The sequence below is a fragment of the Mustelus asterias genome, unplaced genomic scaffold (genome assembly GCF_964213995.1).
Source record: "Mustelus asterias unplaced genomic scaffold, sMusAst1.hap1.1 HAP1_SCAFFOLD_565, whole genome shotgun sequence".
Classification (NCBI taxonomy): Eukaryota; Metazoa; Chordata; class Chondrichthyes; order Carcharhiniformes; family Triakidae; genus Mustelus; species Mustelus asterias.
In genome coordinates this window covers 149,304-162,286 of record NW_027590515.1, presented here as the reverse complement: position 1 = coordinate 162,286, position 12,983 = coordinate 149,304, and the positions used below count along the sequence as shown (strand labels likewise).

General features: G+C 47.1%; 1 protein-coding gene across 1 annotated transcript; it reads right to left on the bottom strand.

Moving 5' to 3' along the window:
* Positions 1–859: 859 nt before the first annotated feature.
* On the bottom strand, positions 860–9,453 carry LOC144487063 (ovomucoid-like). The gene is made up of 4 exons (XM_078205114.1): positions 9,376–9,453; positions 7,126–7,160; positions 4,235–4,347; positions 860–956 (listed from the first exon to the last, which is right to left on the bottom strand). Exons 1-4 carry the CDS (start codon positions 9,428–9,430, stop codon positions 911–913), a joined length of 249 nt encoding a protein of 82 aa, XP_078061240.1. The 5' UTR covers positions 9,431–9,453; the 3' UTR covers positions 860–910.
* Positions 9,454–12,983: the final 3,530 nt, after the last annotated feature.

Genomic DNA, 12,983 nt, shown 5'->3' with positions numbered 1-12,983 from the left:
GGAAGGTATGTGTCACCAGGTAGTACAAGGGCAGAGTGCATGTGGGTCTTTGCTAGTACTGGGGCTGCCTGGGCTTTGGTCACTCAGCTTCTTCGAATCCCAGAATTTACACTGCTTCAGCGGAGGTCAGCACCCTCTGCCAGGAAAGCTTTCATAGAATCACAGAATCCCTACAGTACAGGAGGAGGCCATTCGGCTCATCGAGTCTGGAGTAAGTTTATGAGGTATTAATCCAGGAGTGAGTTTATGAGATATTAATCCTGGAGTGAGTTTATGAGGTATTAATCCTGGAGTGAGTTTATGGTATTAAACCTGGAGTGAGTTTATGAGATATTAATTCTGGATTGAGTTTATGGTATTAAACCTGGAGTGAGTTGATGAGATATTAATTCTGGAGTGAGTTTATGAGGTATTAATCCTGGAGTGAGTTTATGAGGTATTAATCCTGGAGTACGTTTATGAGATACTAATCCTGGAGTGAGTTTATGAGATATTAATCCTGGAGTGAGTTTATGAGATATTAATCCTGGAGTGAGTTTATGGGTCATTAATTCTGGAGTAAGTTTACGAGTGATTCATTCTGGAATAGGTTTACAAGGTATTAATTCTGGGGAAAGTTATGAGTTTTAATGCTGGAGTGATTTTACAAGGTATTAATTGTGGATAAAATTTATGAGGTACTATTTCTGTTGAGACTTTATGAGGCATTATCCGGCCGCAGATCCACGAATGTGTCTGTTCATTAGCAAGTGGAGCTGTATATATAAAGAAAATGTCAAGAGAATGCATCCAAATTGTGAGTTTATTCAAAATTCTATAATTTCTATATCTTAAAGCTGGCTGCTTCAGTCAAAAGCTCCTTAATTTCATTTCCTGAACGACAGGCCAGAACGTTACCAAGCTTGTGGAGTTAACATTCCCCAAAATGTTTGATTAAGATCTTATTGCCTTTCAACCTGAGAAGAAAACAGAAATGATGATTACTGTGTGAGCTGACTTGTCCTCACTCTGCCTGAAAAAGAGAGAAAAGCAGACTGAGAGAGACAAATTTTGAACGAAGAGTAAAGAGGGCGCTGCTCCCTGGGGGAGTAGGAAGCCAGGCAGCATTTAATAGAGTCATAGAGGTTTACAGCAGGGAAACAGGCCCTTCGGCCCAACTTGTCCATGCTGCCCTTTTTTTTGTAAACCCCTAAGCTAATTCCAATTGCCCACGTTTGGCCCATATCCCTCTATACCCATTGTACCCATGTAACTGTCTAAACGCTTTTTAAAAGACAAAATTGTACCCGCCTCTACTACTGCCTCTGGCAGCTTGTTCCAGACACTCACCACCCTCTGTGTGAAAAAATTACCCCTCTGGACCCTTTTGTATCTCTCCCCTCTCACCTTAAACCTGTGCCCTCTAGTTTTGGACTCCTCTCCCTTTGGGAAAAGATATTAACTATCTAGCTGATCTATGCCCCTCATTATTTTATAGACCTCTATAAGATCACCCCTCAGCCTCCTACGCTCCAGAGAAAAAAGTCCCAGTCCAATCAGCATTTCCTTATAACTCAATCCATCAAGTCCCGGTAGTATCCTCGTAAATCCCTTCTGCACTCTTTCTAGTTCAATAATATCCTTTCTATAATAGGGTAACCAGAACAGTATTCCAAGTGTGGCCTTACTAATGTCTTGGTAAGGATCCTCTTCAACTAGACTGCCAGCTGTTAACTGATAAAGTGGCAGTCACAGTCATATGTACGTCACAGAACAGAAAACAGTACAGCACAGGAACAGGCCCTTCGGTCCACCAAGCCTGCCTCGATACATGATGCCTTTCTCAAGGCCTTTTTCCTCTACATGGTCCGTATCCCTCTATTCCCGGCCTATTCATTTACCTGTCAAGATTTGTCTTAAACGTTGCTATTGTCTCCGCTTCTACCACCTCCTCTGGGAGCGCATTCCAGGCACTTACCACCCTCTGTGTAAAAAACTTGCCTCTGATTTGATTTATTGTTGTCAGATGTATTAGCGTACAGTGAAAATTATTGTTTCTTGCGCGCTATGCAGACAAAGCATACTGTTCATAGAGAAGGAAAGGAGAGAGTGCAGAATGTAGTGTTACAGTCATAGCTCGGGTGTAGAGAAAGATCAACTTAATGCGAGGTAGGTCCATTCAAAAGTCTGATGGCAGCAGGCAAGAAGCTGTTGTTAAGTCGGGTGGTAAGTGTCCTCAGGCTTTTGTATCTTTTTCCCGATGGAAGAAGGTGGAAAAGAGGTGCGTGGGGTCCTTGATTATGCTGGCTGCTTTTCCGAGGCAGTGGGAAGTGTAGACAGAGTCAATGGATGGGAGGCTGGTTTGGGTGATGGACTGGGCATTGTTCACCACTCTTTGTAGCTTCTTGCGGTCTTGGGCAGAGCAGGAGCCATACCAAGCTGTGATACAACCAGAAAGAATGCTTTCTATGGTGCATCTGTAAGAGTTGCTGAGAGTTGTAGCGGACATGCCAAATTTCCTTAGCCTCCTGAGAAAGTAGAGGCGTTGGTGGGGCTTTCTTAACTATAGTGTCGGCATGGGGGGGACCAGGAAAAGGTTGTTGGTGATTTGGACACCTAGAAACGTGAAGCTCTCGACTCTTTCTATTTCATCCCCGTTGATGTAGACAGGGGCATGTTCTCCACTACGCTTCCTGAAGGCGATGGTTACCTCCGTTTTGTTGACATTGAGGGAGAGATTATTGTCATCGTACCAGTTCACCAGATTCTCTATCTCATTCCTGTACTCTGTCTCTTCAGAGTTCTGACCCACTACGGTGATGTCATCAGCAAACTTGAAAATCGAGTTGGAGGGGAATTTGGCCGCACAGTGATAGATGTATAAGGAGTATAGTAGGGGGCTGATAACACAGCCTTGTGGGGCCTCTCACATCTCCTTTGAACTTTCCCCGTTTCACTTTAAACCTCCGTCCCCTAGTAATTGACATTTCTACCCCGGGAAAAAGACTCCAACGATCCATTCTGACCATGCCTATCATCATCTTGTAGACTTCTATCAGGTCGCCCCTCAACCTCCATCGTTCCAGTGAGAACAAACCACGTTTCTCCAACCTCTCCTCAGAGCTAATGCCCTCCACACCAGGCAACATCCTGGTAAATCTTTTCTGTCCCCTCTCCAAAGCCTCCACATCCTTCTGGTAGTGTGGCGACCAGAATTGAACACTATGGGCCTGATTTTACCATTTTGATTCTAAGTGCTGAATCTGGGCGCAATTCAGATCTGACTTGGAAACCTGTTCTCAGGCGCCCCATACACACTCAGCCTGAACAAAAAATCACGGGTCTGAATCGTGCTGTAGGCGGGGCTTATTGTGCCCGAAATGATCGGAGCTCTGAACTGCGCATGTGCAGTTAGAAAATTTGAAAAACGCACCGCTGTCACACCTTAAACTTGTGTCCTCTCGTAGCAGACATTTCCACCCTGGGAAAAAGCCTCTGAGAGTCCACCCGATCTATGCCTCTCAACATCTTGTATACCTCTATTAGGTCTCCTCTCATCCTTCGTCTCTCCAAGGAGAAAAGACCGAGTTCCCTCAGCCTATCCTCATAAGGCATGCCACTCAATCCAGGCAACATCCTTGTAAATCTCCTCTGCACCCTTTCAATCTTTTCCACATCCTTCCTATAGTGAGGCGACCAGAACTGAGCACAGTACTCCAAGTGGGGTCTGACGAGGGTCTTATATGGCCCTCAGCACTTGATTTCGACAGGAACACCAGCCTGCCAGCGAGGGGCCGAGGGGAAATTTTCCACAGTCATAACCACACCAGGAACAAGCTGGCAAGTCATTCCCCAACATTTCTGAGGGACCACTGCTCATTTCCACAAAAGCTAAACAGTGGCGGCATGGACACGTTGGGCCAAAGGGCCTGTTTCCATGCTGTAAACCTCGATGACTCCATGACCAATACAAAGCAGTGCAGCCGACATATAGACCTTCATAGAAATTTGATTTGATTTATTATTCTCACATGTATTAGTATACAATGAAAAGTATTGTTTCTTGCACGCTATACAGACAAAGCATACCGTTCATAGAGAAGGAAAGGAGAGAGTGCAGAATGTAGTGTTACAGTCAGAGCTAGGGTGTAGAGAAAGATCAACTTAATGCAAGATAGGTCCATTCAAAAGTCTGACAACAGCAGGGAAGAAGCTGTTCTTGAGTCGGTTGATATGTGACAGTGAAGACACTTACCTCATATCACCACACAGGACACACCGGTTCGGAAACGTATTGCCATTTGTGTCACAAACTGGAATATATTCCTTGGTGCAGACAGGAGCATCAGGATAATCTTCACAGTGTGGCTGTAAATATTAAAATCGACACGTTAGTAATGAAAGCAGTGGGTGTACAATTCAATTCATAGTGCCGTTTCCAGCACATTGGATTGATGCTATCCTGATGGTCCACAGCCCAATTGACTGGATGTGTCCTGAGGATTCTGAATTTGGATAATGTGGCTCCTGGCAATGCCTGTGTTCATTGCTGGAGAAACTGTCATGGGCAACAGCACACTGAGCCATGCAGCGGGTATTTAAAGCACCCTGATTACCAGTAAGTTCCATTTTTGGAGCTTTTCTATTGGAAAGTGTCTGAATGTGTTTTTGAAGATGTTTCAGAGTGTTTGATCTTTTGCCACATCCTCACAGAGAGGGCGGGGGGATTGGCAGGAGGTGGCCTCGCGATAGAAAGGCTGCAACATGCAAAGAGGCAGCAACAGCAGTGTCTCTGGAACTAACTGCAGCTCAACAAGGAGATGGAGCAGAAGCAGAGGACAAACTCCGAACCAAAGCAAATTACTGCGGCTGCTGGAATCTGAAACCAAAAGAGAAAACGCCGGAAAATCTCAGCAGGTCTGGCAGCATCTGTCAGGAGAGGAAAGAGCTGACGTTTCGAGTCCAGACGACCCTTTGTCAAAGCCACCCACAGCTTGTCAAAGTTTTGACAAAGAGTCGTCTGGACTTGAAACGTCAGCTCTTTTCTCTCCTTACAGATGCTGCCGGACCTGCTGAGATTTTCCAGCATTTTCTCTTTTGGTTACAAGTTCCGTACCCTGGCCTCTGCCAAGTTGAAGCTTAACAATCACAATATCGCTCCTCATTGCTACTCAATCCTACCTCTGATTTCATATCTAGCTGTTGGCTTGCTTCTAGTCAGCTGCACTCACAGGTGGAGTCCTCTTTACTGGCCCTGTGATCCGTTTGAGAGTTACGACCTCCTCCAAGTGACCAAGCATGCATAAACCATTGGCCCCCTATTAAATCTGCCCACTCGGTTGGGTCAATGCATGAGTGCCCCTCTCAACCATGCACCCTTTTATGGGCCCACCAAACTGAACGACATGCCTATGACATGCTCCTTACTGTATCGCCAGCTCTTTCCACCTGGACTCCCCCTGCCCTGTGTGTCCCCATAATAATTCCAAACTAGTCCTTAACCTGGCAACAAGCTCAATTAAACAAGTTAAATTGGTCGGTAATCAGAATCGGGCGTTTTGCCGAGTCCCACATTCCGCCCGCAGCAGTAAAAGGCGTTAATTTTCACAGCTTCTCTACTCACCCCCAAATGGAAATGAAATCCTGTCTCTTGACTATTCTTCCAAAGGCATTTACCACCCAGGCAGGTTTGTGGGATCTTCTTTAGCTCGACTGCCAGCTCTGACTGTGTTTGCACACGCAACAGTATAAAATGGCAGTCGTGGTCATGTGTACATCACAGGATCCCGATTTGTATTTTAAATGGGCCATGGCACCTGACTTAGACCAGTGAGAGGTCCAGGGGAAGATTTCCACAGCCACAGGAACAAGGTGGCAAGTCTTTCCCCAACATTTCTGACACACTAACGCTCATTTCCATTGAGTAGGAGGCCTCAAAAGCTAAACAATTCGAAGCTTTGCATCTTCCACATGGATCTCCATGGAAAGAGTGCCATATTCTGCAGTTGGATAAATTGGCAACTTATTTCATTATAACACTCAAATGTGCCACTGCCTAACAATTACGTCCTGCCACATCCCCATATCTTCTGGTCGCCACACTACCAGAAGGACGTGGAGGCTTTAGAGAGAGTGCAGAGGAGGTTTACCAGGATGTTGCCTGGTATGGAAGGGCTCAGTTATGAGGAGAGATTGGGTAAACTGGGGTTGTTCTCATTGGAAAGACAGAGGATGAGGGGAGACTTAATAGAGGTGTATAAAATTATGAAAGGTATAGATAGGGTGAACGGTGGGAAGCTTTCCCCCAGGTCGGTGGTGACGTTCACGAGGGGTCATAGGTTCAAGGTGAGGCGGGGGAGGTTTAACACAGATATCAGAAGGACGTATTTTACACAGAGGGTGGTGGGGGCCTGGAATGCGCTGCCAGGCAAGGTGGTGGAGGCGGACACACTGGGAACGTTTAAGACTTATCTAGATAGCCACATGAACGGAGTGGGAATGGAGGGATACAAAAGAATGGTCTAGTTTGGACCAGGGAGCGGCGCGGGCTTGGAGGGCCGAAGGGCCTGTTTCTGTGCTGTATTGTCCTTTGTTCTTTGTTCTCCTGGAACCTCTTCAGATATGGTGTTGTTCTGCATTAGAGCCAGGTTTCTCAATGAAATATCAATCACTGAGTGTTTGTCGGAAACCTGAGCATTGAAGGGCCACAATAAAGCCCAATCCTGTCCTTGTATAACACACACCGTCCTGGTGTGAATCGCTAGATAATGTCATGCCCAGTAAATGTTATAAACTTTCAGTCAATACTTTTACACAGTGGACACAAAGAGGCTATTAAAATGGCTGCTGCTGTAAATTATGTGACATTTAGCCTTTTGAGTGTGTGTGCGTATGTATTCCACAGAAAGCGTACGTATCGTGGGCAGAAAGAAAACACGTACAATCTGTCCGTGACAATAGCGATCAAAAACCGGAATCCCTTGCGGACTGAGATTCCCCAAATCACCCCAAAGTCTGGGAACTGGACCTGGGACCTACTGGTCTATAAATGCCAATACTAGACTCTATGTTTCTCAGACTGACTGTAATATTAGAACAACAAGGAGAATTTAACAACCAGAAACAATATTAACGTTCGGCCTTCACCTCATTTTTGGAGGGATGTTGAATCTTGGCCAGTTCTGAAATGGGAAAACAGAGATATGATTAAAAGAACTGCAATCCATACTCATCACTTGTAGCTAACCCATTGTTGAGCAGGAGTAAATGTTTATGTATTCAAGTAAATAAAAAATAATAAATAAGAAACATTCCTCCACCCTGCACCACCACCCCGCCCTCCCCGCCCCCCCCCCCCCCCAAACACATTCCCTATGTCCCATCCTGTCCATCTCATGCCCCCTGTGTTGAGCGAGGTCTCCCCATCACCCCCACATCAATGTAGTCTCCCTCTGCCACCCCCATGGCCCTATACTGCCCAGGCCAACCCATGATCCCTCTACCTATCTCCGCTGCCTCAGAACCCCTATGCTGCCCACCCACCGCCCTTTGTCCTTACCCCCTCCATGCCAACTCACTTAGTGTCCTTGGACAATTCCTTGACACTTCCTGGATAGGTTTGACAGCAGGACCATAAGACCATAAGACATAGGAGCAGAATGAGGCCACTCGGCCCATCGAGTCTGCTCCGCCATTCAATCATGGCTGATTTTTCTTTTCTCATCCCCATTCTCCTGCCTTTTTTCCATAACCCCGGATCCCCTTATTGATCAATAACCTATCTATCTCTGTCTTAAAGACACTCAATGATCCGGCCTCTACAGCCTTCTCCGGCAAAGAGTTCCACAGATTCACCACCCTCTGGCTGAAGGAATTCCTCCTCATCTCTGTTTTAAAGGATCGTCCTTTTAGCCTGAGGTTGTGCCCCTCTGGTTCCCGTTTTTCCTACTACTGGAAACATCCTCTCCACGTCCACTCTATCCAGGCCTCGCAGTATCCTGTAAGTTTCAATAAGATCCCACCTCATCCTTCTATACTAAATGAAGCCACTAAACTCAGACCTCTGACCTGTTCTGAGCGGAACACTCCGGATTCCACACTCCTGTTCTTCCAAAATCCCACTTCCGTGCAGCCAGCTGCTGATTTGATTGGCCAGCAACCTCAGTGAATCACACGTACAAAAACCCCCCACCTGACTCCAGTCCACCCCCGACAAAGATGGGAAATGGCAGCTTCCGGGTCAGGACCGAGACATTTCGGCCATTTCTGGGTCATGGTGACAATCCTAACCGAACCATCCGAACAACTGAGAGAATGGCTGGAATTTTACCGGCACGCCCGCCCCGATTCCGGGGACGAGCGAGGCTCGGAGAACGGCTTTCTCCGTTGGCCTTGGGTGGGATCGTACGAACCTCAGGCGGACATGCCGGTAAAATTCCACCCAATGTGATAAGGTACTCTGAGGATGAAATCTCCATGGGTATCGTCCCATTTCCCCACGCTCGTCATAAGAACTCGGAGCAGGAGTGGGCCATCTGGCCCCTCGAGCCTGCTCCGCCATTCAATAAGATCATGGCTGATCTTTATGTGGACTCAGCTCCACTTACCCGCCCGCTCACCATAACCCTTAATTCCTTTACTGTTCAAAAATCTATCTATCCTTGCCTTAAAAACCTTCAATGAGGTAGCCTCAACTGCTTCACTGGGCAGGGAATTCCACACATTCACAACCCTTTGTGTGAAGAAGTTCCTCCTCAACTCAGTCCTAAATCTGTTCCCCCTTACTTTGAGGCTATGCCCCCTAGTTCTAGTTTCACCCGCCAGTGGAAACAACTTTCCTGCTTCTATCTTATCTATTCCCTTCATAATTTTATGTTTCTATAAGATCTCCCCTCATTCTTCTGAATTCCAATCAGTATCGCCCCAGTCTACTCAGCCATAGAATCCCTACAGTGCAGAAGGAGGCCGTTCAGCCCACCGAGCCTATACCGACTACAATCCCACCCAGGCCCTATCCCGGTAACCCTGCATTTACCCGAGCTAGTCCCCCTGACATTAAGTGGCAACTTAGCACGGCCAATCAACCAAACCAGCACGTCTTTCAGAGTGTGGGAGGAAACCGGAGCACCCGGAGGAAACCCACGCAGACACGGGGAGAACGTGCAGACTCCACACAGACAGTGACCCGAGCTGGGATTCGAACCCGGGTCCCTGGAGCTGTGAGGCAGCAGTGCTAACCACTGTGCCGCCCCATAATTGGGAGACACATGGTTGGGCATAATCCCTGAACTCTATTCTGTAGTGTTCATGGTTAATAAACTGGGCTTCTAAAGGGTGTCGTGTTCAGAGGGTAGATGTTGCCAACTAAAAATACCAACAACAAAGGACATTGCTCACCGACAGAAGCAAGAGCGACAGTCACCATGACGAGAAGCACTCTGCCCATCTTCATTGTGTAGCTGCATATAGCTGCATGGGTCAGACGGTTGAATTTGAATTTGAATTGACGGTTTGAATTTGTTTGAATAGCTGCGTCCGCCCTGTATTCCTGCTTGTAATGTCAGCAGTCATGTTCTGAAAATCATTCGCAATAACATAACAAAGAATTATTTTTGGATGAACCATTTGCTGATAGAGCTATACATAGAGTCATAGAGTCATGAAGGTTTACAGCATGGAAACAGGCCCTTCGGCCCAACTTGTCCATGCTGCCCATTTAAAAAAAAAACCCCTAAGCTAATCCCAATTGCCCGCGTTTGGCCCATATCCCTCTATACCCATCGTACCCATGTAACTATCTGGCAGCTTGTTCCAGACACCTTCTACCCTCTGTGTGAAAAAATTGCCCCTCTGAACACTTTTGTATCTCTCCCCTCTCACCTTAAACCTATGCCCTCTAGTTTTAGACTCCCCTACCTTTGGGAAAAGATATTGACTATCTAGCTGATCTGTGCCCCTCATTATTTTATAGACCTCTAAAAGACCACCCCTCAGCCTTCTACGCTCCAGAAAAAAAGTCCCAGTCTATCCAGCCTTTCCTTATAACTCAATCCATCAAGTCCCGGTAGCATCCTAGTAAATCTTTTCTGCACTCTTTCTAGTTTAATAATATCCTTTCTATAATAGGTTGACCAGAATTGCACACAGTATTCCAAGTGTGGCCTTACCAATGTCTTGTACAACTTCAACAAGACATTCCAACTCCTGTACTCAATGTTCTGACCGATGAAACCAAGCATGCCGAATGCCTTCTTCACCACTCTGTTCACCTGTGACTCCACTTTCAAGGAGCTATGAACATGTACCCCGAGATCTCTTTGTTCTGTAACTCTCCCCAACGCCCTACCATTAACTGAGTAAGTCCTGCCCTGGTTCAATCTACCAAAATGCATCACCTCGCATTTGTCTAAATTAAACTCCATCTGCCATTCGTCAGCCCACTGGCCCAATTGATCAAGATCCCGGAGCAATTGGAGATAACTTTCTTCACTGTCCACTATGCCACCAATCTTAGTGTATACGTTCACTGAGAAACCTATTTCACACTCTCTTTACAAGCAGAGTGAGATCAACAGTTATAAACTCACACCACGAGTAACGCAAGTTAGTAGCAACCTAATCTGTGACAACACCCCCCACCCAATGACTTTGAGCGACTTGGTCCAGGAGATCCCTATCATCTCATAGACTCGGTCCAGGAGATCCCCATCATCTTATAGACTCGGTCCAGGAGATCACCATCACTCGGTCCAGGAGATCCCCATCATCTCCTAGACTCGGTCCAGGAGATCCCCATCATCTTATAGACTCGGTCCAGGAGATCCCCATCATCTCATAGACTCGGTCCAGGAGATCCCCATCACTCGGTCCAGGAGATCACCATCATCTCCCAGTTCCACACCTAGTCACACAAGGTCCCTGTTCGGAAGTTATTTCCATGTCTCTATTATTGCTGAATGAAAGTCCTGCCTGACACCTTCACAACACAAACTGCAGCGATCCGGGCAGGTGGTCCACCATCAATCTCTAAAAGGCAGGGGGATGGATGGTCAGTAAATGGCTGTGTCCCAGGAATGGATTTTAAACACACACCAGCATTGGCACCGAGTGTTCCCCGCTGGTTTTATTTCCATGCAGTGGAACGGAAGGGCCCAAACCACCATTCCAGCTGAGCCAGGTCCACTGAGACTGTTAAAAATTATCAATGCTTAACATTCTGAAAGTAACACAAGAGTAACTACCTCAGACCAATATGATGAAGACTTAACTGGTGCAGTTACTCTGGGATCACATCTCGGCTGAAAAGGGCAAAAGAACCTCCAAACATTCTGTTGTTACAGTAACAACAAGAAAAGTTGAGAGACGCTGGGAGATTGAGTCTTGCATCACAGAGACTGTGCAATGGTGATGTAACAGAGCAGGGTGAGGTGGTGGGGTCACCACCAAGATCTTGTATTAGATATAGGAGCAGAATTAGGCCATTCGGCCCATCGAGTCTGCTCTGCCATTCAATCTGGCTGATATGGCTGATATGCTCCTCACCCTATAAATCCATACTGATCCTGGAGCATCTTAGCGTTTGTTAGTGGCCATCTGATCCTGAACCAAAGCCAAGAAAGAGGGCTTTCAGGAAGAATGAGGTTAGAGAGGGGGGGGGGGGGGAATGATTCAGCCAATCAGAAAATGGGACTGTGCAATCAAGGAAGAGATTAGCGAGAGGGTGAGAGATGGTGAGTGTGTGGTGGAAGCAAGATCAGGATGACCAGCACTGATGCTCCCGGGATCTCCAGGAACTAAAGCGAATCTGGACACTGCAGCCAACAGAGAGAAATAATCACGGGACGTTAAACCAAGCAGTCAGGTCTTTTCCTCTCCTTTGATTACTACTCTTGATTCATTCTGAGAATATTGGCGATGAAGAAGTTGTTTGGGGTTTCGAGGTGAAATGTTATGACGCACCCTCCAGGGAAATGTCCAAGCAGTTGGTAACCCCGGGGAGAATTGATCCGCCCGCTGATTGTTGCGAAAATACATTTTCAATTTGAGTGTAATTGCAATGACCAGAGCAATTCTGTCCTCCCAATATCTAACAACCTGCATAGTCACTTCAGAACTGTGAAGATGCAGGGGAACGTGGAGGATGATGGCTTTAATATCAGTGTTTGAAATTCCACCACATATAAATATCCAGAAACTCCACAAAGAATTCTGCTGAGAGTAATTAATGAGAAACTTTCCAATGACAGAAGGCTCAGTAACCAGAGGACACAGATTCATTATTTTTTATTCATTCCTGGGACATGGGCATCGCTGGCTGGGCCAACATTTATTGCCCATCCCTTGTTGCCCTTGAACTGAACAGCTTGCTAGGCCTTGTCAGGGGCAGCACGGTGACACAGTGGTTAGCACAGCTGCCTCACAGCGCCAGGGACCCGGAGTGGCACGGTGGCACAGTGGTTAGCACAGCTGCCTCACAGCGCCAGGGACCCGGAGTGGCACGGTGACACAGTGGTTAGCACAGCTGCCTCACAGCGCCAGGGACCCGGAGTGGCATGGTGGCACAGTGGTTAGCACTGCTGCCTCACAGCGCCAGGGACCCGGGGCGGCACGGTGACACAGTGGTTAGCGCTGCTGCTTCACAGTGCCAGGGACCCGGGGCGGCACGGTGACACAGTGGTTAGCACTGCTGCCTCACAGCGCCAGGGACCCGGGGCGGCACGGTGACACAGTGGTTAGCACTGCTGCCTCGATTCCCGGCTTGGGTCACTGTCTGTGTGGAGTTTGCACATTCTCCCCGTGTCTGCGTGGGTTTCCTCCGGGTGCTCCGGTTTCCTCCCACAGTCTGAAAGACGTGCTGGTTAGGGTGCATTGACCTGAACAGGCACCGGAGTGTGACGACTAGGGGAATTTCACAGTAACTTCACTGCAGTGTTACTTCATTGCAAGCCTTGTGACTAATTAATTGTAAACTTCACATTGTCAACCACATTGCTGTGGCTGTAGTG

Coding starts and splice junctions, on each gene's coding strand:
- LOC144487063 (XM_078205114.1), bottom strand. CDS start 9,430: ATGAAGATGGGCAGAGTGCTTCTCGTCATGGTGACTGTCGCTCTTGCT. Junction 7,161..9,375: donor TGTCGCTCTTGCTTCTGTCG/GTGAGCAATGTC, acceptor TTCCCATTTCAG/AACTGGCCAAGATTCAACAT. Junction 957..4,234: donor GTCCTGTGTGGTGATATGAG/GTAAGTGTCTTC, acceptor TTTTCTTCTCAG/GTTGAAAGGCAATAAGATCT.